We start from the raw sequence: 27,915 nt of genomic DNA on the forward strand, positions 1-27,915 counted from the left end.
TATTTAAGGGCATAAGCAAGGGGTAGAATCGGTAGTCTTGAGCACATAATGAGTAGTTACTTTGGATGTATTTTAAGAAGTTTGATTTGTAGATCAGTGGCTCTGTGCAGTCAGACCGCGAAGTCAATCTAAAACACCTGCAATGATATGTCAGCGTAATACCACCTTCCTACCAGCAGGTGGAGGCAAATACATACGGTTGTGAGACTACCGAACTCAGGTAGAAAAATTGTAATGAAACATGCAGCAACATGATGGTGTTTCCTACTTGGAGACTGATTACTATTCTAATGAAACCAAGTCAGGATGCAGCCGTCAAACAAGCCTGTCATGTCATGGCTGGAGGGCAACAAGAGAATGTTCACCATCAGGATCAAGGCACTGTATAAATGAATATTGTGAAAATGAAAGGGCCTTTCACGAACCCAGTCGTTTCGGATCAGGGACTATACTTCAAAGATGGGGAGGACAGAAGAGAAGGTGCATGTTCAAAGTATTTGAACAGGAACAGAGACTTTAAAGGGTTGCGAGTGAGCGCAATTAATCCATTCCTCTATATATGGAACACCAAATCAGACAAAGCCACCCGAAATATGGGGCAGAGGGAAAGCTCAGTAAAGCATAGAGAGAAGGGGAGGCGGACTGGGCGGCCGGGTTGAAAAGAGAGGAACAGGATACATCAAGATCAAGGTCCATCCTCCTCCAGATCCACTTTATTACCCCCGTCCCTGTCCCACTCCCTTCTCCCAACTACTTCTCACATTCACTGTGCTGTCTGTCTGTCACACTCCCTCCTCATTCGATTACATCCATCTACCGCCCAACAAGGACAAGTACAAGAAGAAAGGTTCCATTCAATCAGATGAGATGATCACCCCCATTACCGCTCTAATGAGCTCGAGACCCCTACTGTGAGGCTTTGATCTCTGAGCGACGGTAGGGTAGAGGGCCATGGAGTAGGGGGCCAAGAGAAGAAAAGGAGGGATGCCTCAAACAGACAGACAGAAGGGCTGGGAGCCTTAGTCAGAGCAGTAGACATGAATGCAGCCAGGAGAGGAGAGAGAGAGGAGGGACGTGAGGAAATACAAAGGAAGAGAAAGCAAAGGGACTGAAAGAAAGGAAGTGAAGGAAGTTGGAAGCAAAGGAGAGGAGGAGAGAGAGATGAAGGGACCAACCTTGAAGAGTTTGAGGGCTTCAGTCTGCAGAGCTTCAGAGGGTAGAGTGGTGAGAGGGGAGCGCAGGCCGTCTTTACAGAAACATAGAGACTCACTCCTCCACAACGCAGAGTCTGAGAACACACACACACACACACACACACACACACACACACACACACACACACACACACACTGGGTTACAAACTCAAGTGGTGCAACAGCTGACCAAGAACAGCCCTACGAGAGCCCAGTCATAAACACTGTCTGCAGATTGACGACTGGATAAAGACGTTTCAATAGTCATTCCTCCTGGTTGAAAATAACATTAAAGAGCCCCTGACTAAATCCTTGGATCCTTGGCATCTGATACAGATCTTTTAAGTTATTCCTAGTCAACTGCTGTTAGTCAGTAGCCCTCTCATGTGTCATATTTTGTGATGTCAGACATACAGACTGATTGATTGGATGGCTGACTGACCGACTGGCTGATTTGGTGACTGTAGATGTCTTACCTGGGTCACCCTCTACGTCCAGTAGGTTCCCGACTAACTGCTCATACTCTGTGCCCACCTTGAAGCTGGCACTGCTGCCTGCTGCCACCGCCAAATGATACAGCCAGGTGTCCTGGACAGGAACGAATGGGAAAGAATGGAGACAGGTAAGTGCCAAAGTGCGACCGTGTATTATATTTAAACAATAAGGCCGGAGGGGGTGTGGTATATATTGCCAATATACCATGGCAAAGGGCTGTTCTGGATACAGCCCTTAGTCGTGGTATTTGGCTATATACCACAAACCCCCAAGGTGACTTATTGCTATTATAAACTGGTTACCAATCTAATTAGAGCAGTAAAAATAGGGCTCGAACCACCCAGTTTATAAAATGGAGGTAGCTAACTGCCAAAATGAACTGCCTGAATGACTACCGGCCCCGTAGCACTCCCATCTGTAGCCATGAAGTTCTTTGAAAGGCTGGTCATAGCTCACATCAACACCATCATCCCAGAAACCCTAGACCCACTACAATTCGCCTACCGCCCCAACAGATCCCCAAATGACGCAATCTCTATTGTACTCCAAACTGCCCTTTCCCACCTGGACAAAAGGAACACTTACGTGAGAACGCTATTTGTTGACTACAGCTCAGCATTCAACACCATGGTGCCCTCAAAGCTCAGTCATAGACTGTTCTCTCTGCTACTGCACGCAGTACCGGATGCCCACGTCTTGGTCCAAAAGGTTCCTTTAACAGCTTCCACCCCCAAGCCATAAGACTGCTAAACAGCTAATCAAATCGCTACCCGGACTATTTGCATTGACCACCTTTTCTACTCTGCTGCTACTTGCTGTATTATCTATGCATAGTAACTTTAATGCTGCCTACACTGTTGTATTCGGCGCATGTGACAAATAATTAATGATTTGTCTGTGGATTGCGATTTACATTACATTTTACATTGTGTTTCCTGTTTACAAATATTGTGAGTTGCACTGTACTTATTTACATAACACTGGCACTTATCTATCTCCATAGGAAGAGGTCATAGGTTAGGGTTAGTGTGGAGTTTTACTTGGCGCCTATTAGCATGTAGGTGGGGGGGGTGTGGGTAATGTAGTTTTAGAGTGCTGCACATTCTGTTGCTTGGTGCCTATGAGCAGGTAGGTGAGGGGGTGTATGGGTTGTGTAGTTTTAGAGTGCTGTACCTTCTCTTGCTTGGTGCCTATGAGTAGGTAGGTGGGGCTCTGCTCTCTGGGGTGCACCACTAGGGTACAGTGGGACGACAAGAAGCCACGCCCACTGGCCTCGTAGTCCTCGTCCGAGTCACATGACCTGTCCACCTCCTCCACCGCCGCCTCTCGCATCCGCAGCTGGCCTAGGGGGAGCTGACATGCACACACACATTTAGGGAATATATTCACATATGATATAGAGCAGAGCCAACCAAACAAGGGTGATGTCTGATTTGGCCCTCCAGGACCACTATGGGGCCCCCGACCAAAAAACAAATACATGTGCTAGTGCATCAGCAGTGTTCCTCATGTTATGTCAGTCACTGACAGTCAATCAATTAGCCCATGTCAGCTATAACATTTTCTAGATAAGTTAGTCTAGCCAGCTATCTAAGCCTCGTAGTAATCATTTCTGAATTACTGACCGGGCACCCAAAGCACGTGCCCAGGGGTCCTGACCTCCAGGGGGCCCCCATTGATTTACTTTCTTAGTCACTCTCACTCAGATATCATTTGAACATGGCATAAGTCATGGCAAAATATGTAGAAATGCAGGGAATTAGCATCAAAACTGCAAAAACAAAACTCCATCCCATGGCAAAATATGTGGAATTGCAGGACATTAAAGGTGCTACACATAGGATTGTTTAGAATTTTTGCATTTCAGAACATGTCCATAATATATCTGCAGCAATAGTGGAACGATAGTGTTTCACAGTATAACTTAGCCTCCATTGTTGTGATTGGCTGGGATATTCACCTATTGATTTCCTCCGCCGGACTGGCCGTCTGTTGTGGAAATGGGAAAGCTGTTCTGATTTTGTGGCTGTGTTATCTAGTGGAAATAATTTCCTGGTTGCGAGAATTCTAAGCCTTTCGCTCAATTTCAGTTTATGTGAAAAAAAAACAAGCACTGAATGGTGTAGGGAAAGGAAAGTGGGATACCTAGTCAGTCAACTGAATGCATTTTCCACATTTAACCTCTGAATCAGAGAGGTGTGGGGGCAGCCTTAATCAACATCCACATCATCAGCGCCCAGGGAACAGTGGGTTAACTGCCTGTTCAGGGGCAGAACAACAGATTTTTATCTTGTCAGCTCGGGGATTTGATCCAGCAACCATTTGGTTTCTGGCCCAGAGGGTCCTACCCGCCAGGCTACCTGCCATATTATCTAAACCGCTATGAAATATATTTTCAACAACTGAAAATATTGGTTTTTAAAGCTGTTTGAAGCTGGTGGACCAAAAGTGCTTCAAACAGCCATAGTAACACATTTGTTTTGTTATTGGAAAGATATTTTACAGCGATTTAAACAGCACAATGATACCTTACACTATTCAGTGCTCGTTTTCTCACAAACTGAAATTGAGCGAACAGTGTAGAATTTTAGCAACCAAGAAATGACAGAGATTTTCACTAGATAACCCAGCCACAAAGTCGGAAAGGTTTCCCATTTTGACAACGGATGCTGCTCCCGCAAGAGAAATCAATAAGCGAATGACAGCAATGGCGGTTAAGTGATACTGTGAAACACTATCATTCCACTATTAGCGCCTGATACATGATGGACATTTTCTGAAATTACAATGCAAATATTATACAAAATCCTTTGTGTAGCACCTTCAACTTGAACGCTACAGTTGTTTTTAGTTTTATGAACATAGAAACTTGGTTGCAGTTTCTATAATATAATTGTAAAAATTTCACTAAATCTTTAATACTGGTAATCAGAGTGTCAAAATATATGGCTACAATTTGATTAATGTTTGAAGTGTAATTTTATGATTACATTTACAAAAAGCTATTGATTCAAGACCCTAAAAAGCTATTGCTTACCTTTTATTTTTCTGAATAAATGTGTAGAAATATTTTGCTTACCCTTTATTGTTCGGCCTGCATCCCACCAAGCCCAAAAAATGTGAGCACCCCTGATATAGAGACAGGCAACAATTGAGGACACTTGAGGGTAAGTTTATGAGGAGAAAAGGAAGGGAGTACCTTGTCATCCTGGTTCCTGTAGTAATAAAACACCTTGCTGACCAGAGAACACCACATCAGCTTAGAGTGACCATGCTTCACCTAGAGGACAGAGAGCGAGAGAGAGAAAGAGAGTGAGAGAAAGAAAGAGAAAAAGAGAGCGAGGAGAAAGTATGACGGTCATACACTCATTAACCACTGACTGTATCACATATTTCTCCTTTGAACACCAGGTGGCACTAGAGAGTGGGTGTGTATGTGTGTCTGTGGATTCCTGGCCACATGTCATCATGACTCATAATCCCAGCTGTACATCTCTTCACCGGGGTCAAAGGTCAAATATGCAGCGAGAGAGGTAGTGAACCAACAGTACATAACTATAGAGCTCTGAGGTGTATAACGTCACCGTGTCGAGATCAAAGCCTCTTTAAAGGAAGAGCAGAGGGAGGTTTCACCTGTCAGTCAGACGTAACAGACACCCCGCTGATGTTAGAAGGTTGCCAAGCCCCCTGTATTAACCATACTGACAGATACACCTCAGTGGAGAGAAAGAGCCAGAGGGGGATGGAGTGAAAGGGAGGATATCACTCAAACATTCCATCATACCCTGACCAGTAAGGGGTGCTAACCATAGCCGTGTCCCAACGCAAATGAGCTTTCCAGGAATCTTGCCGAAAGTGAAAGCCTTCTATCAAACTGTGACTTGCAGTCGAAAGAATGGTTCGTTTAAACTTTCCTGTGTCCTAGTATGAAACATATGGTTGATATAACAGGTCTCTCTCTATGTTGGGCGAGAATAGTTGTATTGTTCTGTATTGTCTCCCGTTAAAAAGAAACGTTAAAAGCTTCCATGGCAACTGTGTGTTTGAAAGGATCGCCTGTGTCCAGAATCTGTGATCTACAAACCATCCTGCTTACATCCCAATGAACCACCCATCATGTGATCAAGATAAGTCATTCTGTACCTCGCCTTGCTCAAGCCAATCCCCTTAAAGATGCTGTCTGTTTCTCATCTCCATAACCCTCATATCTTAGACCCCACCTCCAGCCTAGTGATGCATTGACCCCTGACCTTAGTGAGCCAGCCCCTCACGGTAGGTTTGGCTGCAGTGGTCTCCATTGGGACGGGGCTGCTAGCCTGGACCTTGAGAATGTTCTGTAGAACTCTGATCCACTCCTCTAAGATGTTGGGAGAGTCAGCCGTCAGGTAGAACGTCTTCTTCTCCGTTATCAACTGATTAGAGCAGGAGATGGAGAAAATATGAGAGAAATGCATTATTGAGTGTGAAAGCATGCCGGTGAAAGTGTGCCTGTGCAAGCAGGTAGGCACAGCCACGTACATGTAAGCAAGCACACACACACACACACAGGCGCACAAATCAAATCAAATACAATTTAATTTGTCACATGCTTCATTAACAACAGGTGTGGACTAACAGTAAAATGCTTACTTATGGGCCCTTCCCAACAATGCAGAGAGAAAGGAAATAGATAAATAATTGTATAAAGTTAAACACGTAATAATAAAAGTAATAATAGATACACAATGAGTAATGATAACTTGGTTATATACACGGGGTACCAGTACTGAGTCCATGTGCAGGGGTACGAGGTGATTGAGGTATAAATGTACATATAACTAGGAATAAAGTGACAGATAGTTAACCGTAGCAGCAGCGTATGTGATGAGTCAAAAAAGTTTGTTCAAAAAGGGTCAATTCAGATAATCCGGGTAGCTATTTGGTTAACTGAAGCTGTTTAGGGTTCTGTTGGTTCCAGAATTGGTGCATCGCTACTGCTTTCCAAGATAACAGTATATGACTAGGGTGGCTAGGGTCTTTTACCCACATACTGATCAGGGTACCTACACCATTCATCAGGGTACCCACACGTTCATCAGGGTACCCACACGTTCATCAGGGTACCCACACTTTCATCAGGGTACCCACACGTTCATCAGGGTACCCACACACTGATCAGGGTACACACACATTCATCAGGGTACCCACACATTCATCAGAGTACCCACAAGTTCATCAGGGTACCCACACGTTCACCAGAGTACCCACACGTTCATCAGTGTACCAATACGTTCTTCAGGGTACCCACATGTTCATCAGGGTACCCACACACTGATCAGGTTAACACACATTCATCAGGGTACCCACACACTGATCAGGGTACCTACACCGTTCATCAGGGTACCCACACGTTCATCAGGGTACCCACACGTTCATCAGGGTACCTACACGTTTACCAGGGTACCCACACATTCATCAGAGTACCCACACGTTCATCAGGGTACCCACACATTCATCAGGGTACCCACACATTCATCAGGGTACGCACACGTTCATCAGGGTAACCGCACATTCATCAGGGTATCCACAAGTTCATCAGGGTACCCACACATTCATCAGGGTACCCACACATTCATCAGGGTACCCACACGTTCACCAGGGTACCCACACGTTCACCAGGGAACCACACGTTCACCAGGGTACCCACACGTTCATCAGGGTACCCACACATTCATCAGGGTACCCACACATTCATCAGGGTACCCACACGTTCACCAGAGTACACACACATTCACCAGAGTACCCACACGTTCATCAGGGTACCCACACGTTCATCAGGGTACCCACACGTTCATCAGGGTACCCTCACGTTCATCAGGGTACCCACAAGTTCATCAGGGTACCCACAAGTTCATCAGGGTACCCACAAATTCATCAGGGTACCCACACGTTCATCAGGATACCCACACGTTCATCAGGGTACCCACACGTTCATCAGGGTACCCTCACGTTCATCAGGGTACCCACAAGTTCATCAGGGTACGCACACGTTCATCAGGGTAACCGCACATTCATCAGGGTATCCACAAGTTCATCAGGGTACCCACACATTCATCAGGGTACCCACACATTCATCAGGGTACCCACACGTTCACCAGGGTACCCACACGTTCACCAGGGAACCACACGTTCACCAGGGTACCCACACGTTCATCAGGGTACCCACACATTCATCAGGGTACCCACACATTCATCAGGGTACCCACACGTTCACCAGAGTACACACACATTCACCAGAGTACCCACACGTTCATCAGGGTACCCACACGTTCATCAGGGTACCCACACGTTCATCAGGGTACCCTCACGTTCATCAGGGTACTCACAAGTTCATCAGGGTACCCACAAGTTCATCAGGGTACCCACAAATTCATCAGGGTACCCACACGTTCATCAGGATACCCACACGTTCATCAGGGTACCCACACGTTCATCAGGGTACCCTCACGTTCATCAGGGTACCCACAAGTTCATCAGGGTACCCACAAGTTCATCAGGGTACCCACAAATTCATCAGGGTACCCACAAATTCATCAGGGTACCCACAAGTTCATCAGGGTACCTACACGTTGCCCCTATATCGCCATCTCTTTCCCTTCTGAGTGTCAGGGACTAGAAACTGATCCGGGGTGAGCAGTATGTCCTGTGCCGCCGACTCATTGAAGTAGAAATTGCCATCCGAATCTAGGTTAGTGATTACTGTTCTGATTTCCAGAAGTTCTTCTTGGTCATAGGAAATGATGGCGGAAACATTATGTGAAAAATGTGTTAATTTCAGCGCAAAAAAAACACACAACATAGCAGAACTGGTCAGGAGCCCGAAAAAACAGCCGCTATACATTCCAGCGGCGTTCTTCACACGGATGCACGCCACGCATACACGCATGCACACACGCACACACGCACAGCAGACACACAAACAAACACACCAGATCACCAGATCAGTACAGATGAGAATCAGCTTTAGAACACAACATTCCATTCCCTGCAAGGCTATCCCTTATGATGTTAAGTCCCTCTAGAGGAATGCTACCCTTTCTCTTTGACCCAGTTTGGTAATGGTGGTAGGTTAGTGTGTGTGCATGTGTACGTGTGTAGAGGTGCTCTCGGAACCAGAACCAAAATCTTGGTTTTCAGTCCCTCTTCACTATCACTCACCTGGAATGTCTGTGCTCCTTCTCCACGGACGATCCTGCAGGAAGAGTTCAGCTCCATCTGACCCTGAGGCTTCCGTATAACGTCGCTCTGAAAGACCACGAGGAAGACCATAGGAGTAGGCAAATACAGCTCAAACAGATCTGGGACCAGGCTATTGTTGAATTGAATTCTGTCAGAAAAGCACATAGTGGTGACGTGTGGCGACTCACAGGAGACTTGTAGTAGAGTATCTCTCCGTTCCTCAGGATGAACCAGCGTCTTTTCCAAGCCTTCACCTGACTGCCCATCTTCAGCAGGTACCCTGACTTCTCCAGCATCTCCTGTATGGTAACCTCCAGCATTGTTATATTTGTATGGTATGGTATGATTTTGTTTTTGCATTGTATTGTACGGTAAATGGACACTCACGGGCTCTCGCAGGCTCTCACAGGAGTATGAGGATGTTCTCTGGACTTTGTGCTCCGGCTCAGAGTAGTCAGAGTCCAGGGAGTAGGCATCAGGTGGGATGGCGTAGTCACTCTCAGAGCTGATGGACGACATGGACACACCTGGAGAAATGAAAATGAAATCAAATTGACAGACAGGTGACTCAGATGACCGACATGATGTCACATGGACTTATTGTCATACACTAGACCAGTGTCTCTCAACTGGTCCTCAGGATGTTGCTGTATGGTCCCTTAGATGCTTAGCTAGCCAAGCACTCATTTAGTACTAGTTTACATGTAAGTACTAGTTTAGTATTAGTTTACATGTAAGCAGGCCTCCATGTGTCACTCTGTGTTGTTGTCTGTTCACACTGCTATGCTTCATCTTGGCCAGGTCGCAGTTGTAAATGAGAACTTGTTCTCAACTAGCCTACCTGGTTAAATAAAGGTTAAATAAAAAATCAAAAAAAAAATAGAGAAGAGCAATAGCTTGTTGGTCCTTGGTACAGTACAAAAAAGTTGAGAAAACCTGTAACTACACTATATATAAAAAAGTATGTGGACACCCCTTCAAATTAGTGGATTTGGCTATTTCAGCCACACCTGTTGCTATCAGGTGTATATAGTCGAGCACACCTCCATGCTATCTCCATAGACAAACATTGGCAGTAGAGGGGCCTTACTGAAGAGCTCAGTGACTTAACGTGGCACCGTCATATGATGCCACCTTTCCAACAAGTCAGTTCGTCAAATTTCTGCCCTGCTGGTGCTGCTCCCGTCAACTGTAAGTGCTGTTAATGTGAAGTGGAAACATCTAGGTAGGCCACACAAGCGCACAGAACAGGACCACCGAGTGCTGACGCGCGTAGCCCATGAAATGGGTTTCCATGGTCGAGCAGCCACACACAAGCCTAAGATCACCATCCGCAATGCCAAGCATCAGCTGGAGTGGTGTAAAGGTCGCCGCCATTGGACTATGGAGCAGTAGAAACATGTTCTTTGGAGTGATGAATCACGCTTCACCATCAGGAGGTCTGACTGACGAATCTGGGTTTGGCGGATGCCAGGCGAACGCTACCTGCCCCAATACATAGTGCCAACTGTAAAGTTTGGTGGAGGAGGAATAATGGTCTGGGACAGTTTTTCATGGTTCGGACTAGGCCCCTTAGTTCCAGTGAAGGAAAATCTTAACGCTACAGCATACATTGACATTCTAGACTATTCTGTGCTTCCAACTTTGTGGCAACAGTTTGGGGAAGGCCCTTTCCTGTTTCAGCAAGTCCCCGCAGCAATGTTCCAACATCTAGTGGAATGCCTTCCAAGAGTGGAGGCTGTTATAGCATCAAAGGGGGGACCAACATCCATATTAATGCCCATGATTATGGAATGAGATGTTTGATGAGCAGGTTTCAACATACTTTTGGTCATGTAGTATATGTTTCTTCTTGTGTCAGGGACCAACAACCGATAGTTGTTCCTAGTTGGAAGACCGTTTACATTAAAATAAGCACCGGAGAACAGACTAAATCAGTGTCAGTGAACTATGAAGGATAACAACGCTGATGTAGCAATGCTCACCCCTCTTGACGGCGCGGGGGCTCCCAGGGGTGCTTCCCTTCCTGTCTGGGCCAAGGGTGGAGGTCCTGAGGCTGGCCAGAGAGCCACTGTCGTCCTCCGAACCAGAGTCATCATCATGCAGGGGCACACTGCTGATCTGAGTGGCTTTCTGCAGACACACACAGGAGAGACTTTTAGATATTCCTCAGCACATACCACAGTCCATAGGAAGCCGATATGTCCTTGTCAGTCTGTCACAATTCGAGCTACTACTAGAGTATGGTACTTACCCCTTTGAGTGTGGTATACACGGGCACACTGATATTCTTGTAAATCAGGTGAGTGAACGGTCCTGTGGAGGGGTACTGCGGTAAGCTGGATCCTGCAGAAAGCACGAGATGTATGTGATCCAGAGAGAACGCAAAGGTGATAATTATAGCTGTGTGTCTTACTATAGCTGTAAGTCCTATTGTTTCATCACAGCCGATGGGAAAAACAAACAAGGTTTCCGTCCTTACACATCTCTTTGGAGAGCTGATAAAAGCTTCCCGGATCGCACCTGCACAGGTGTTACTTAGCCCGGTCTGCTGAGAGGATGTTACCATCAAAAGGTGCACTGACAGATCCCATACTGTAACCCCCCACAGACACAGAGAGTCTTTTCCAACATAAGCAGGGTAACTCACCTCGTCCAGGACCTCTGGCTCCTGCAGTCGCCTCTGATACTCTCATCCCCGACTTGGCCACAGCATAGATACGGCTCTCCTGTAGAGCACATCGATGTGGTCAAATATATTGGCAATAGAGTTGTCGCTCTCTCTCTCTCTCTCTCTCTCCTTACCCTGAAACTTACCACGGGTGAGATAGATTAGCAGTTAACAAGAATCACTTGCCTCCAACCAAATTCATTTGAATGATAAATTATTAAGTCATTTATTTTGAACTTTGAAGTGAAAAATCTCAACTTCAGTTTGCAATATTTTTTTTGGGGGGGGGTGTCCTGTGCACGTGTAAATCAAACAAATACACATATGAACAATGAAAGTATTTTCAATTCCAACTTATTTTAGAAGACATGGTGGCAGGGTGTCAATATATTTGACCTCATCTGTATAACAATATTTTGGCTGCTCTCAGCCACTCTACAGGAACACACACATACACAGCTATGAGACAACTGCAAAAAAACACTTCGAAATACAGCATATATTACATATTACTCGTTACATTTAACAAAAGTAACGCATTACTTTACAATATTACTTGGTGTGGAAAGTAACATGGCATATTAGTTTGCGTTAATTTCATGAAAAAAGATTACTTAACTCAGGTTTGATCACTAGCTTCTTTTATCTGTGGCACTGCTTTCCTGTGCTAGTCTACAAGTACTGCGCTATATATAGATATAGATATATATCTATATCTATATAGGGGCTGTTTAATTAGCCATAATATACTGTAAGCCAAACATCTGGACAGATTTCCTATCTTTTCATTCAAAATGTTTCTCTCGAGCCACGAGTTCTGGTTAGAGACCACACACTTGACACTCGAAGGGAAAGCCCTGCTATCACAGAAGTGATCCATGATGAGCGGTGCGTCCTCTTTACATCTATATGGACAGCACCTGTTACGACATTTCTCTCCAAACAGCCCTTCTCCGCTCGCTCGGGAACTAAATGAGGAAAAACTATTCGAGATCGGATCATGGAAACACAAAGTGACTGTAATAATATTACCCAACTTGAAAAAGTAACACGTTACTTTACTCCGTTGCTCACGAAAGTAATCTAATTACGTAACGCGTTCCTTTTGCAACGTGTTACCCTCAACACTGATCTTACCCAGGAGGGGAACCGGTGGAGAGGAGGGGTGGGGGGTTTCAGGACATCTGGGTCCAGCAGTTCCAGATCCTCAGCCAACCTAACAAACACTTGTTCCTTGGGAGGACCTTTGTCCCCGGCCCCCTCCACCACCCCCTCCATACTGCCAGGCAGCCCGTCATCTATGTCTGTCTCTTCCAGGACATGATTGCAGTTGGAAGGGGACGCAGGGCTCTACAGGGTGCAGAAGATGCAAATACAACAAACAAATACTACAATTGAAACTACATCAAGTGAGTGAGGTCAGGTCCTCTTTTTTTCCCCTGTTGTTACGTGACAGACGGTTGACTTCAGGCACCCGCTCACTGTTTTTGTACAACAGGATAGAGTTGAACAGGCTCCCTCTCTTTACCTGGGTGCTGGAGGCAATCATGTTCATGGGGACATTGATGTGGTGCAGCCGGTCCAGACCTTCAGGCTGGGGCTGGCTGTAGTGTTTCTTCACCAGCTGGACGCTATCGCGGGGGGTCAGGGGCGTCCGCAACTGTTAGTTCACAAATAAAGATGACATGACTGATTGAAATTTGATCGATAGATTGATGTGGTTCAAGTTCAACTAAGTTTAGTAACGGGTTACATCCCAGAGCGGCCATCACACATAGGTACAATCAAACAGTGCAGGAATTCTTGAAAGTTGGGACAATCCTTGTCTGATTTTGTTACATCATTTGAGCTTAAAAATTAAATTTAGGGCAATTCTATAAGGGGAAAGATTTGTTTTTCGATAGTATTCATTTCCATGTCGGCTCTATGCCTGGAAATGCCCTTGTCCGAAGCAAAGGATCCCAATTCTCCCCCAAAAAAGTGTTTAGAATTCTAGAAACTGCCATTAATGAATATGAACTGAAAAAGGTCTTATGTAGTTTCTTGTATTAGCTCTCTCTAAATGAATCAGGAATGAGCAGGGTTCGCTCCCCCTTAAGTACCCCTTGTTCATGTCCTCACTACATGTCGTGCAACAAGATCACTCGAGGTCTGTAAAGTTCTCTTCATACCATTTTTTTTAAATCACCATGGTTACAAGCATAAACTGTCAACTCCAGCTCCCTGATAGATTAAGATAAAATATAATTTTGGTTCAAATATGTTGATTTTAATGAGGTTTTAGTCATAACGCCACTCTACATTGACACTTTTTTATGCCACTTGAAATGAAGAAGAAAAATGACATTTTTGTCAACTCTGTAAAATACAAACCCTGTCAGGTATTTGCTTAACTTCGATTCTGTCAGATTGCTGAAAGATCTGATAGAATGGTTCAGAGTTTCACTGGGGATTTTAACAAATACTTATTTTCATCTTTTATATTTAGAAACGAAAATGTGTCTGTTTTGAGTATTTGTTGCCAACTCCGTCACTGATGGGTAACCCCCCTAAGATCATTTTTACCACTGTTCTGCACCATATGCTTAAACTATTGAAGCATTTGCTGTGCTTGATCTGAGGCAGAATGTTTGCTTTATAAATGTTGATTCAAGTTCTGAATCTAGAAAAACATGCCTAAGTACTAATGAAATTAGCCCTGGAGCATTATATACTGTGAGTGTACAAAACCTTAGGAACACCTTCTTAATATTGAGTTGCACCCCCTTTCGCCTCCAGAACAGCCTCAATTTGTCGGGGCATGGACTTTACAAGATACCAAAAGCCTTCCACAGGGATGCTGTTCCATTTTTACTCCAATGCTTTCCACAGTTGTGTCAAGTTGGCTGGATGTCCTTTGGATGGAGGACCATTCTTGATACACACGGGAAACTGTAGAGCGTGAAAAAAAACCAGCAGCGGTGCAGTTCTTGACCCACTCAAACCGGTGTGCCAGGTACCTACTACCATATCCCGTTCAAAGGCACTTAAGTCTTTTGTCTTGCCCATTCACCCTCTCAATGGCACACACACACACACAACCCATGTCTCAACTGTCTCAAGGCTTAAGCAACCTTCTTTAATAACCTGTCTCCTCCCCTTCATCTACACTGATTGAAGTGGATTTAACAAGTGACATCAATAAGGGATCGTAGCTTTCACCTGGATTCACTTGGTCAGTCTATGTCATGGAAAGAGCAGGTGTTCCTAATGATTTGGACACTCAGTGTATAGCGCTCTAAAACAATACAAAAATACGTTCAGAGATTTGTATGACATATTAAGTTAGACTTATTTGTATTACATATAATGTTAGAATTAAACAATCAAGGCCTATGTAAATGTAAAATGAAATGCCTTTTATGGTGTCTGATGGAGAATTAGGAGGTGGTTCCTTTACATTGTGTGATAGCTGATACTTTGGTCTATCAAAATATATACAGTATTTCAAATGTTGTTAATATTAAGAAACAATGTGGGGGGAAAAGTACAGATTGTTCCGTTTTCCAAGAATCCCTGAGTTAGAAGAAATGTACGACACAGGTGCACAGATACAAGCAAGGGAAAGAGCACTGTAATGACAGGTGATTAGGGCCACTAGTTAGGAATGTAGAAGGTATCACACCTTGGGTAAGGTCATGCTGGTCCCAGTATGGGAGGGTAGAGCCAGGGTCTGGGCGGTGGTCTGGAAGGGGTGGGAGTTAGACGGAGAACGGCAGAGGAGAGGGCTTTTAGGGGTGGAGGTGGAGGTAGGGGTGTCAGGGATACCGGGACCCCCGTGGGTTGTTTCATAGGTGGAGGAAGAGGAGGAGGAGGAAGAGGAGGAGGAGCGGAGACTTTGGGAGCGGAACTTGCTGCTGAGCTCGTCCGAGGAGTGGTCTCTGGGAGTAGCACCACCTAGTGGTTGGTCTTGACCTCGAGTGGTTGGAACAGGACTACCAGGTCCAGCCCTAGTCTCCCTGCCCCTGCTGCCCAGACAGGGAGTGTTTGACAGGGTTACTGTCACTGTGCCGTGGCCTGTTGTGTCTCTGTCCCCTCGGTCACCGCTCCGTTTACAGGGCTGCTCTGACCTGTCCCCTATGCCTGTCTGTCTTCCCCAGCTTGTCTCCTCCTGGACAGGCGGGGTCCCTGGACATCTTGGGGGGTATAAGGGGCTGCAGGGTACCTGGTGGGTGTCTGTGGAAGGAGAGGTGGGTGGTCCAGGAGATGAAGGGTTCTCCAAGATAGCTATTGAACAAGAGGGGAAAATATAGTCAATCTAGCGACACAACTGCAGCTTTTGGCAATATCACAACATGCTCTGTAGAACATAGGCCAACAGCAGTCTTCCACTAAGGTGACTAGGCCCTGATACTATCAAAGTAACATAGGGTGTGCTCCATGGCTCTGTGCTGGGCCCCCTTCTCTTCATAATCTACATACTGCCACTCGTACAGATCCTTGTAGTTGTTATTGCGGGGGAAACAGTTGACTAGCAACTGGCAAGCATCCAAGGCCTCTGGGCGAGGTGTCTGTCTATGAAAACAGAGTGTGCCACTCTCAGAGAGTATTCTGGGTAGATTAACTGAAGTTCCCATGACTTTTGTACTGCTGTGGTGGAAGGAGGATCACCTTGGAGTTTGTCCTGCAGCATCATGATCTGTTCTGCCTGCTTCAGGTTGGACACCTTCAGTTGCTGGTTCTCAATCTCCATCTGAAGAACCGTACAGAAAGAAGATAACAAAGAGTAGAAGTTTTAAGTGAATTGTTCTCATTGTCTTTAATCAACTGATCATGACCCTATGTTTGTGTTCCAGTTGAAATAATGGCAAAGAAATCTTTGACTTGCCTGGTCCATATAGGATTTACATGTACTGTACACAATGCCAGTACTGTGATACTAAAATGTTCCTTGCCGAAAAGAGAACATACAAAGCAGGCTAAACTCCGATGGTCCTTCACAAACAAAAATGTATCTGCATTATAATCCGCATAATAATTCAAATGTCCTGTTGCTGGAGGATCATTTTCCTCCAAACTGTCTCGAAAAGACGTCCTACATATGTACCGTGCAAAGTAAACAAATGTGACACTGGGTGACAACCCAAGGCTGTTTTTTCCCTACATTAGGACTATTTTCCTCAGGAAATTAAGTCCAATTCACGTTTTGTGTCCTTTTCTTCCTTACTTCATAGTATTGTGATACACACTGGTATCGTGACAACAATACTGCCTGCTGTATTTGAGCTTACCTCTCGTAGCTTGAATGTAACCCAGTCTTTGATTTTAGCAGCCTTCTCCTCAATGATCTTAGCCTCCTGGGCTCTGACTAAGATCTATAGGCCAAGAAAACAGGGCTTTAGGGTTAGTCAGGGGTTTACCAAAATCCACATCATTATGAACATAAATGGACATGTATGTTCCTTATCTATGGTTGCTTCTCAAATGGCACCGTATTCTCTATGTAGCGCACTGCTTTGGACCAGGGGCCGTAGAGCTCTGCTCAAAAGTAGTGCACTATATGAGGGATAGGAAACCATTTGTGACTCACCCTATAACTTCCATACCTGTTTTTCCAGCTGCACCTCTAATCTCTTTATCACAGCATCTTTCTCCTGCACCTGATTGGTCAGCTCCTGGTACCTTCTGTACAACGAGTTCTCTGATTCGCTGGGTTGAGGCATGTTTGCAGATTTCAGCTTCTCTTCCATGACATGGACCTGTAATAGATCATTAACTACAGTAGGATTACATGCTCACAGACTCGCAAGGGAGATGGGAATAAGCGGGCTCTTTCTCTGACTCTCGGTAGAGAAGACAAAACAAGTCGAGCCTCGATGTTTATACGGAGCATAGTGCGGAACTTAGAGGAACGAGAGCGAGACAAAGACAGAGGAAGAAGGTGAAGGAGAGAGAAAGTTCTGAACATCTCTTTTGACTTGTGTGTAGTGGAGACGAGCCTGACTCTGGGCAGACTGTGCTGCAGCTACTTGAGGCGACTGAAGCTTCTCCAGTAACTGAAGCCGTGGTTTTAAAACTCTGCCGTACCCGTTTCTCGGCGCTCTCAGCCCGTTGGTCAGACTCTGTAACCCTCTGCTCCAGCTCTTGCATCTAGGGGACAAAAAGGTTGCCATGGTTACTCCTTCTTACGGGTCAGCTGTGTCAGTATGGGGTCCAAGAGGGTCTCTGGAAAATCCTGTGTGTGCGTGTGGTTGTGTAAGAGAGTTTGCACTGCCCTCCTTTTGAGGGGTAACTATGGGAGCCTCCATAATCACAATTGTTAGCTCTAGTGCTTACACAAACTCAACAACTCAACTCAGAGACGCTGCTATGCACAGGTTCAGACAAGACACATCTTGCAATGTAGGCTAGCACACACACACACACACTCTCTGTTAGCTCTATAGACCACGAACAAACACACACTCTGTTAGCTCTATTGACCACAAACAAACACACACACACGCACACACACACACTCTCTGTTAGCTCTATAGACCACGAACAGACACACACTCTGTTAACAAATGCACACACACACACACACACACACACACACACACACACACACACACACACACACACACACACACACACACACACACACACACACACACACACACACACACACACACACACACACACACACACACACACACACACACACACACACACACACAGAGGCTGTTAGCTCTATAGACTACAAACACACACACAGCTGTGGGGGGTCTGGGAGAGAGGGGAGAGGGGGTAGAGGAGGGAGGACCCTTGGTTTGTCAACCTTGTAAGAGTCATTGCACGATACCAATTCAACTCAGACATTTCTCTTCACAGCATGCAATTCTACTGAACAATAAAACCTTTAACATTATCAGGCAAGGTCTTCAGAGGGTTTTCAGGAAACACTGAACCTAACTTCATCCTATAGTGGAGGGTGGTCCCGAAATTGCCATATACTGAGCTCATCAGAGGGGGCTACAGTCTGTGTGTGTCTGTGTATTTTTTGGTTTTACTATCCTTGATGCGACCTCACAAGGATCGTAAAACAAGGTAACGTGGGGACATTTTGACAGTCCCCACAAGGAAAAAGGCTAGTTTAGGCATAGGAGTTAGGTTTAGGGTTACAATTAGGGTTAAGGGTTAGGGGTTAGGTTTAGGAGTTAGGGTTAGGTTTAGGATTTGGAGTGAGGTTAAGGGTTAGGTTTAAGGATATGGGTTAGAGAAAATAGGATTTTGAATGGGAATCAATTGCTTGGTCCCCACAAGGATAGTGTGTGTGTGTGTGTGTGTGTGTGTGTGTGTGTGTGTGTGTGTGTGTGTGTGTGTGTGTGTGTGTGTGTGCGGGTGTGCGTGTGCGTGTGCGTGTGCGTGTGCGTGTGTGTGTGTGTGTGTGTGTGTGTGTGTGCGGGTGTGTGTGTGTGTGCGTGCGTGTGGGTGTGTGTGTGTGTGTGTGTGTGTGTGTGTGTGTGTGTGTGTGTGTGTGTGTGTGTGTGTGTGTGTGTGTGTGTGCGCGCGTGTGTGTTTCTAGAGGACTGGTACTTCTACACTGGAGCATGATAAGCTAAACATAGAGCACAACGATTGAGATACACGTCAGTTAAAGCTGAGCTGTGGAAACCTCGCAAAGACTCTGCCTCGACCTCTGACATTAATACTAGAATAAGGATACGTTTAGCCCATATACAGTTGAAGTGGGAAGTTTACATACACTTAGGTTGGAGTCATTAAAACTCGTTTTTCAACCACTCCACAAATTTCTTGTTAACAAACTATAGTTTTGGCAAGTCGGTTAGGACATCTACTTTGTGCATAAGTGATTTTTCCAACAATAGTTTACAGACAGATTATTTCACTTGTAATTCACTGTATCACAATTCCAGTGGTTCAGAAGTTTATATACACTAAGTTGACTGTGCCTTTAAACAGCTTGGAAAATTCCAGAAAAGGATGTTATGGCTTTAGAAGCTTCTGATAGGCTAATTGACATCATTTGAGTCAATTGGAGGTGTACCTGTGGATGTATTTCAAGGCCTACCTTCAAACTCAATGCATCTTTGCTTGACATCATGGGAAAATCAAAAGAAATCAGCCAAGACTTCAGAAAAAAATTGTAGACCTCTTCAAGTTTGGTTCATCCCTGGAAGAAATTTCCAAATGCCTGAAGGTATGAAGGTACCACGTTCATCTATACAAACAATACTATGCAAAGTATAAACAACATGGGACCACGCAGCCGTCATTGCACTCAAGAAGGAGACGTGTTCTGTCTCCTAGAGATGAACGTACTTTGGTGCGAAAAGTGCAAATCAATCCCAGAACAACAGCAAATGACCTTGTGAAGATGCTGGAGGAAACAGGTACAGACATATCTATCTCCACAGTAAAACAAATCCTATATCAACATAACCTGAAAGGCCGCTCAGCAAGGAAGAAGCCACTGCTCCAAAACCGCCATAAAAAAAGCCAGACTACGGTTTGCAACTGCACATGGGGACAAAGATGGTACTTTTTGGAGAAATGTCTGATGAAACAAAAATAGAACTGTTTGGCCATAATGACCATTGTTGTATTTGGAGGAAAAAGGGTGAACCTTGCAAGCTGAAGAACACCATCCCAACCATGAAGCAGCATCATGTTGTGGGGGTGCTTTGCTGCAGGAAGGACTGGTGAACTTCACAAAATAGATGGTGTCATGCGGAAAGAAAATGATGTAGATATATTGAAGCAACATCTCAAGAAATCAGTCAGGAAGTTAAAGCTTGGTCGCAAATGTGTCTTCCAAATGGACAATGACCCCAAGCATACTTCCAAAGTTGTGGCAAAATGGCTTAAGGACAACAAAGTCAAGGTATTGGAGTGGCCATCACAAAGCCCTGACCTCAATCCTATAGGAAATTTGTGGGCAGAACTGAAAAAGTGTGTGCGAGCAAGGAGGCCTACAAACCTGACTCAGTTACACCAGCTCTGCGAGGAGGAATGGGCCAAAATTCACACAACTTATTGTGGGAAGCTTGTGGAAGGCTACCCAAAACGTTTTACCCAAGTTAAACAATTTAAACGCAATGCTCCCAAATACTAATTGACTGCATGTAAACTTCTGACCCACTTGGAATGTGATGAAAGAAATTAAAGCTGAAATAAATAATTCTCTCTACTATTAATCTGACATTTCACATTCTTAAAATAAGGTGGTGATCCTAACTGACCTAAAACAGGGAATTTTTACTAGGATTAAATGTCAGGAATTGTGAAAAATGGAGTTAAAATGTATTTGGCTAAGGTGTATGTAAACTTCAGACTTCAACTGTATGTATGTGCATTGTTTTTGACCAGGGCTTACAGGGCTCTGGTCAAAACTAGTGCACTATATAGGGAATATGATGCACTTTAGGAAACGGATTTAGTCACTCACGGCTGGATTAACACTGACTAAATCTAGGGGAGAAGGGGGGGAACAGATGGAAGGAGTGGGCGTAGGGTGTTAGTGGTTAGTGGTTAAGTGACTCTTCACCTCAAGGTCAAAAACCTTGAGAATGAGTCCAAAGAAAGGCATTACTGGCCGAGTGAGAAAGGAGACAGAGAAGTAAACAAAGTCTTCACCACACATTAACCAGTAGTAAAAAGCATATGGTTAGCTTATAGTCACAAGTGTCTCAGGAAGATTTTAAGCAGGCAAAGATGACAACGAGGGGACATAGGCGGTACTTATAAAACGGAATGATCATTAAAAGTACCTGACACATCCACGTAAAGCTTACTACAAGCTCTACGGAGACGCAAGATTCAGAGCATAGTGCAGTGTTGCAATTTCGTTTTTTTGTCACAAAAAGGGCCGCTCCTTGTAAACTCAGCAAATAAAGAAATGTCCTCATAGTGTCAACTGCAGTGTTTTTTCAGCAAACTTAACGTGTGTAAATATTTGTATGAACATAACAAGATTCAACCACAGACATAACCTGAACAAGTTCCACAGACATGTGACTAACAGAACTTGAATAATGTGTCCCTGAACAAAGGGGGGGGGGGGTCAAAATCAAAGTAACAGTCAGTATCTGGTGTGACCACCAGCTGCATTAAGTACTACAGTGTATCTCCTCCTCATGGACTGCACCAGATTTGCCCGTTCTTGCTGTGAGATGTTACCCCACTCTTCCACTAAGGCACCTGCAAGTTCCCAGACATTTCTGGAGGGAATGGCCCGAGCCCTCACCCTCCGATCCAACAGGTCCCAGTCATGCTCAATGGGATTGAGATCCGGGCTCTTCGCTGGCCAGAACACTGACATTACTGTCTTGCAGGAAATCACGCACAGAACGAGCAGTATGACTGGTGGCATTGTCATGCTGGAAAGTCATGTCAGAATGAGCCTGCAGGAAAGGTACCACATGAGGGAGGAGGATGTCTTCCCTGTAACGCACAGCGTTGAGTTTGCCTGCAATGACAACAAGCTCAGTTCGATGACGCTGTGACACATGGCCCCAGACCATGAAGGACCCTCCACCTCCAAATCGATCCCGCTCCAGAGTTCAGGCCTCGGTGTAACGCTCATTCCTTCGACGATAAACGTGAATCCGACCATCACCCCTGGTGAGACAAAACCGTGACTCGCCAGTGAAGAGCACTTGTTGCCAGTCCTGTCTGGTCCAGAAATGGTGGGTTTGTGCCCATAGGCGACGTTGTTGCTAGTGATGTCTGGTGAGGACCTGCCTTACAACAGGCCTACAAACCCTCAGTCCAGCCTCTCTCAGCCTATTGCAGACAGCCTGAGCACTGATGGAGGGATTGTGCGTTCCTGGTGTAACTCGGGCAGTTGTTGTTGCCATCCTGTACCTGTCTCGTAGGTGTGATGTTCGGATGTACCGATCCTGTGCAGGTGTTGTTACACGTGGTCTGTCACTGCGAGGACGATCAGCTGTCCGTTATGTCTCCCTGTAGCGCTGTCTTAGGCGTCTCACAGTACAGACATTGTGATTTATTGCCCTGGCCATATCTGCAGTCCTCATGCTTCCTTGCAGCATGCCTAAGGCACGTTCACGCAGATGAGCAGGGACCCTGGGTATCTTTCTTTTGGTGTTTTTCAGAGTCAGTAGAAAGGCCTCTTTAGTGTCCTAAGTTTTCATAACTGTGACCTTAATTGCCTACTGTCTGTAAGCTGTTAGTGTCTTAACGACCGTTCCACAGGTGCATGTTCATTAATTGTTTATGGTTCATTGAACAAGCATGGGAAACAGCGTTTAAATCCTTTACAATGAAGATCTGTGAAGTTATTTGGATTTTTACAAATGACCGTTGAAAGACCGGGTCCTGAAAAATGGACGTTTCTTTTTTTGCCGAGTTTATATACGCTCCGGCATTCAACATACTTTTGTACTAGCTGAAAATTGAGACGTGCCGTATCATCTCTTCCGCAGCCATGGGGGCAGTGTTGTTGTTTGGTTCCTTGATCTGTTCTCCAGTATATCTGATCATCAGAAAAGCCAAATATAATCCCAGCGACAGTTCAAAGAGTAAACCAACCAAAAATAATCCAAGTATTAACTAAGAAGAAGCTACTGGAGCCAACTAGCTAGCCATGTGCTTTTTTTCTCCGTGACCAAAACATGATGATGTTGTATTTTTAGCTGATATGGGAATAAATACATAAGCAGCATGGGATAATGTTTTAGGTTACACCGGCAAGGATACAAATATTTGCCAAGGCATATTGTTTTAATTATAAATCGTATTATTTCACATGGAGATGTGGAGAGGTAAAAAGGCTAACTAGCGTGCTATGTTTTTAGCCAGTCTAAAGCCAGCTAGCCAGGCTGCCAGCTAGCTACATCTAGCTAGTGAAGTGACTCTTTCACAAAATAATATGACAAGAAGAAAAACCTTTGCTGTCGCCCCCTTGTGAATGTGTATGCTGCTCACGAAATCCCACTTTACCCACGCGAACGCACGTGGATCAACGGAGTGGAGCTTGTCGTAACCTTTAGAAAACAAAGGAGGTCAGAGCAGGTTAGAAGTTGAAGGAGCTGGGGAAAGGCATCAACTTGAGTCATGGGATTGAAGGCTGACAGCACTGTGTTTTGTATGTGTGTGTGGGTGTCTGTGCTTGTGTGTGTGCTTGTGTGTGTGTGTGTGTGTGTGTGTGTGTGTGTGTGTGTGTGTGTGTGTGTGTGTGTGTGTGTGTGTGTGTGTGTGTGTGTGTGTGTGTGTGTGTGTGTGTGTGTGTAGGTGCGCGTGCATGCTTGCGTGCGTGCGCACATGTGTCTGCAGGGCTAACAACAGGTGATCAACAGGTGAGTATCTCAAGTATCCAGTACAGTATCTCAAGTATCCAGCAACTGTTGTTCACTCTGACTGACTTCAGAATCATCTTTCTGCTACATTTAATACAATCTCATATTTCACCAAGTACCTCAACCAAGTTACTTGTAAGAGCATAGAATCTAAGATGAATATATGTATTACATGTTTATTTAAATGCTTAGTATTTCTTTGTGTGGAATATAAAATAGCCTAGATTTTCTTTTCAAAATGGAGTCTTTGTTTCGAAAGTTGAGCTGAGAGGAGTTGTAAATTCTGTAAGGTTGGAAGGTGGGTCGGGTGATGGTATGGTACTCCTCTCCTCTCTTAACACTGAGGAATCCAGAGGGGCTGATAGTATCCAGGGAGGGAGGTGGACAGAGAGTGACAGACAGGATAACAGACTGGACGAGACACAGCGGGTCATCTCATCCACTAACAGCTGATAGCTTCGTCATAGACAACAGCGCAGTTAACATACTCCTGCTGCAACTATCTTAAGAATCTGGACATGAGTAAACAAATGGAGAAACTAGGTCACCTTTGTAACCTCGGTTCTCTGAGAAGATGAGTGAGGTGCCCCACAATGGGATTTGCTGATAGGAGGATCACTCCAAGAAGAACCAATAACACAACGTCAGTCGGAGACCCTCTGGTTATTCTCGAGCATGTCTCTCTTCTCTGCCCTCTTGCGAGCAGAGAAATGCACTGGGACATCTCACTCATCCTCAGAGTACAGGGGTTACAAAAGTAACCTTGAGTTCTCTTTCAAATACTCGTTTTGATGTCTCACAATGGGTTATGGCCGACTCTCGCATCACAGACATGCTCTCCCGAAGCCAGGGTAGTCCCAACAATATCACCCCTCAGAGCAGTGGTGTCGTGGAGGGTATACGCAGGTATACACGGGGTACCCACTTAATCTTTCAATGGGCATTGCATATACTCACTTCTTAGTCCCCACAATGTGTGTTGAAGTAGTGTAGGGGAGGTCTACGCCGTATCAATTAATAAGGCTGATGGAACAGATCAGAATGTTTCGCTTACAATGCTGACCTATTATTTATTCACATCTTAGGCCCAGCGAAGTGCACGCGGAGGTAGGCCTACACCCAAATGTTCCAAAATAACATTTGTGGGAAAACACCGTTCTTAAATGCGCTCCGCACACTCGAGCGGTTTCATGAACAGAGATGGAAAGATCTGTTCTAAATTTAGAAAGAGGCGAGATCTAAAGATGCAACAACTATCATGGGTTGATAATATGACTAGGATAATGCCTTTGGCTTCTAGACAATGAAAGAATGTTGAAAGGAAACCAATAGTGCAGGAGAATGCACATGAGGAAGTCTGTAAAATAATTGCATCCACGTTTCTATGGTGGGATTTTGGCAATAGGCTACTTTGAAGCAACGTAAGACATGCCTCATTATAGGATGTAAAACGTCCAGGTTTCAAACAATTAAGTAACAGGAAAAAATATAGCGACGCGTATGACAGAGGGAAAGGCTTTCCCAAAAACCTTCTCAATTAAATGTTAACTAGCTACAAAGTCGCCTATGCCTACCTGGCAAAATGATATCATGATGATTTGCATCAATCCAGTGGCCATGTGTTTTGGAAACTACATCTCATGTGCTACAGAAACACCGCTAAGCAAACAGCAGTGCCTGTGCACTTGAATTAATTATACACGCAAAAACAAATCTACATTTATTGGATTTTTCCCAGACCTCAAAAATGGTCTCCTGATGTGGTTTAAGCATTGCTATTGACTTCGACCGCCCAATTTGTTGCTTTTCTATTGAAGTGTGACTTTGAGAGCAAAAACCTGAAAGAAATGTGAAAAATCAGAAATCTGTCAATTTCTCCTGACTCAGTTGAGTCTCATTTACTGTATCTGTTTCAATAGTAGGCCTACTATTAACCTACTTGCACAGTACAGCTTGGGTTGTTGGCCTGACTCTGAAAGACCAATATGGGATTTATAACTGTTTCTCATAAAAACTTTCACACAGGATGCCTTTCCTTTTTGTTTGTTTTTTAGCTAAATTGAAGTCTACCCACTTCTCTAGGCACCACTCCACCACTGCCTCGGAGGCTTTGTCACTGAGGACAGGATGCACCAACAAAGGTGCAGTGACATCCACTTGGTAAAACCTCATAAATGTGTGAGAGGTGGCCCAACATGCTGTATCGCAAATCTCTCGCAAAGAGATGCATTTGAACAGTGCCCAAGAGGTAGCCATACCTCTAGTGGAATGAGCCCTCAGGCTGTCCGGGGTCCATGAACCATTGGTATTATAAGACAATTATAATAGCCTCTACTGTCCAATGGAATAGCCGTTGACGAGAGAAGGGCCAACCCTTGTAGGGAGGTGCCCAAGAGAAGGGCCGACCCTTGTAAGGAGGTGCCCAAGAAATGTGCGTAATTCTCTTGTTCTATCCAAGTAAGTGTGCAAAGCGTGTTGTGGAGACGATTTTCCTCCGTAGAAGAGAAGAGTGGCGGGTGGAAACCAAAAGCCAATTAAGTAACCCTTGGATAACCCCGGGCAAACTGTAGGCACGAATTGGGGACGGACAGAGCGTGCAGCTCACTCACTCACTTTACAGGTGTGCAATCAGCAAAGCAGTTTTAATAAGGGAGAGATATGTAAGTCCGCTCCCACATTCAGCACGCCTGAGACAAGTCGAGCGTAGTGAGAGCAGGTGTGCTCTGCTTCACAGAATAATATTGACAGCTCGTCTGTGTAGACGCAGAGAGCGAGTGCCAGCCGGGCAGTTGATGCATGCCACCACATTCGTATTGGATCTTTCTTTTTCTTTTATATTTTTCCTTATTATTATTTTTTATTTTTATTTACCCCTTTTCTCCCCAATTTCATGGTATTCAATTGGTAGTTACAGTCTTGTCCCATCGCTGCAACTCCCGTACGGACTCAGGAGAGGCGAAGGTCAAGAGCCGCGCGTCCTCCGAAACACAACCCAGCAAAGCCGCACTGCTTCTTGACACAATGCCTGCTTAACCTGGAAGCCAGCCGCACCAATGTGTCGGAGGAAACACCGTGCACCTGGCAGCCGTGTCAGCGTGACCCGCGCCCAGCCCGCCACAGGAGTTGCTAGAGCGCAATGGGACAAGGACATCCCTGCCGGCCAAACCCTCCCCTAACCCAGATGACGCTGGGCCAATTGTGCGCCGCCCCCATGGGTCTCCCGGTCGCAGCCGGCTGAGACAGAGCCTGAACTCCAACCAGGATCTCTAGTGGCACAGCTAGCGCTGCGATGCAGTGCCTTAGACCACTGCGCCACTCAGGAGGCCCTAGGATGTGACAATTCTGAAGGAAAGGCTGAAAGTGTTTCAATGAAAGGAACAATGTCAGCAGTTTGAGGCAGTTTATAATAGCATGGCGTAACTGTGGGGACCCCAATCCGTTTACTGGTCTTCCTTCGTAAAACTGTGCCCCCCCCACACCGTGAGTGTGCTTGTTATCACCACTTTCCTCATTGATACTAACCGTAGGGGAGTGCCTGAATCGAAGATCGAGGGGCTTCTCCAATGTCGGAGAGCCGATAGACATTCTGTGGTCACCCTTAACTTTCTATTGAGGTGACGTGGTGTGCACAGATGCTGGGCAGATACCCAACGCTGGAGGTCTCTCATCCTCAGTAGTCTTAGTGGTACTACGGAGATGGTGGGCGCCATCAACCCCCAGCACTTTGAGATGCGTACTGAACGTGACCGAGTGCCCTCTGTGGAATAGAGGAGAGAATCCAACGTGACACCTAGGTATTCTACTCTCTGTGTGGGCACCAAACAGCTCTTTGTTTTCTGGTTGATCTTGAACCCGAACTCGAAGAGGTGGGTTTTAAGGGAAACCATGTCTCACACTGTTGGCTCCTGTGTCACGGAGCAAAGCAAATAAAATAAAAAAGGTAAAACCTAGCTAGTTAGCACAATGCCAGCTGGAGAAAGCATGTGCTTTCTTTGTCTCTCGATGAACAAAGCGTCACTCTTGACAGTCGAGCTGT

At 45.3% G+C, this 27,915-nt stretch overlaps 1 protein-coding gene across 1 annotated transcript in view; it reads right to left on the reverse strand.

The window, feature by feature from the left end:
• The window catches only part of plekhh1 (pleckstrin homology domain containing, family H (with MyTH4 domain) member 1), a 65,385-nt gene that overhangs the window by 14,441 nt on the left and 23,029 nt on the right, over window positions 1–27,915 (reverse strand). The window contains exons 3-20 of the mRNA XM_064927718.1: window positions 17,644–17,706; window positions 17,163–17,315; window positions 16,848–16,931; window positions 16,228–16,309; window positions 15,242–15,843; window positions 13,106–13,237; window positions 12,715–12,927; window positions 11,557–11,635; window positions 11,161–11,252; window positions 10,892–11,039; window positions 9,294–9,433; window positions 9,095–9,205; window positions 8,886–8,972; window positions 5,939–6,100; window positions 4,888–4,968; window positions 2,862–3,041; window positions 1,670–1,781; window positions 1,176–1,288 (exon numbers count right to left, since the gene is read on the reverse strand). Of these exons, the coding sequence (XP_064783790.1) occupies window positions 1,176–1,288; window positions 1,670–1,781; window positions 2,862–3,041; window positions 4,888–4,968; window positions 5,939–6,100; window positions 8,886–8,972; window positions 9,095–9,205; window positions 9,294–9,433; window positions 10,892–11,039; window positions 11,161–11,252; window positions 11,557–11,635; window positions 12,715–12,927; window positions 13,106–13,237; window positions 15,242–15,843; window positions 16,228–16,309; window positions 16,848–16,931; window positions 17,163–17,315; window positions 17,644–17,706 (2,634 nt within the window). The remainder of the gene's footprint in view (window positions 1–1,175; window positions 1,289–1,669; window positions 1,782–2,861; window positions 3,042–4,887; window positions 4,969–5,938; window positions 6,101–8,885; window positions 8,973–9,094; window positions 9,206–9,293; window positions 9,434–10,891; window positions 11,040–11,160; window positions 11,253–11,556; window positions 11,636–12,714; window positions 12,928–13,105; window positions 13,238–15,241; window positions 15,844–16,227; window positions 16,310–16,847; window positions 16,932–17,162; window positions 17,316–17,643; window positions 17,707–27,915) is intronic.

Source organism: Oncorhynchus masou, chromosome 21 (assembly GCF_036934945.1).
Source record: "Oncorhynchus masou masou isolate Uvic2021 chromosome 21, UVic_Omas_1.1, whole genome shotgun sequence".
Classification (NCBI taxonomy): Eukaryota; Metazoa; Chordata; class Actinopteri; order Salmoniformes; family Salmonidae; genus Oncorhynchus; species Oncorhynchus masou.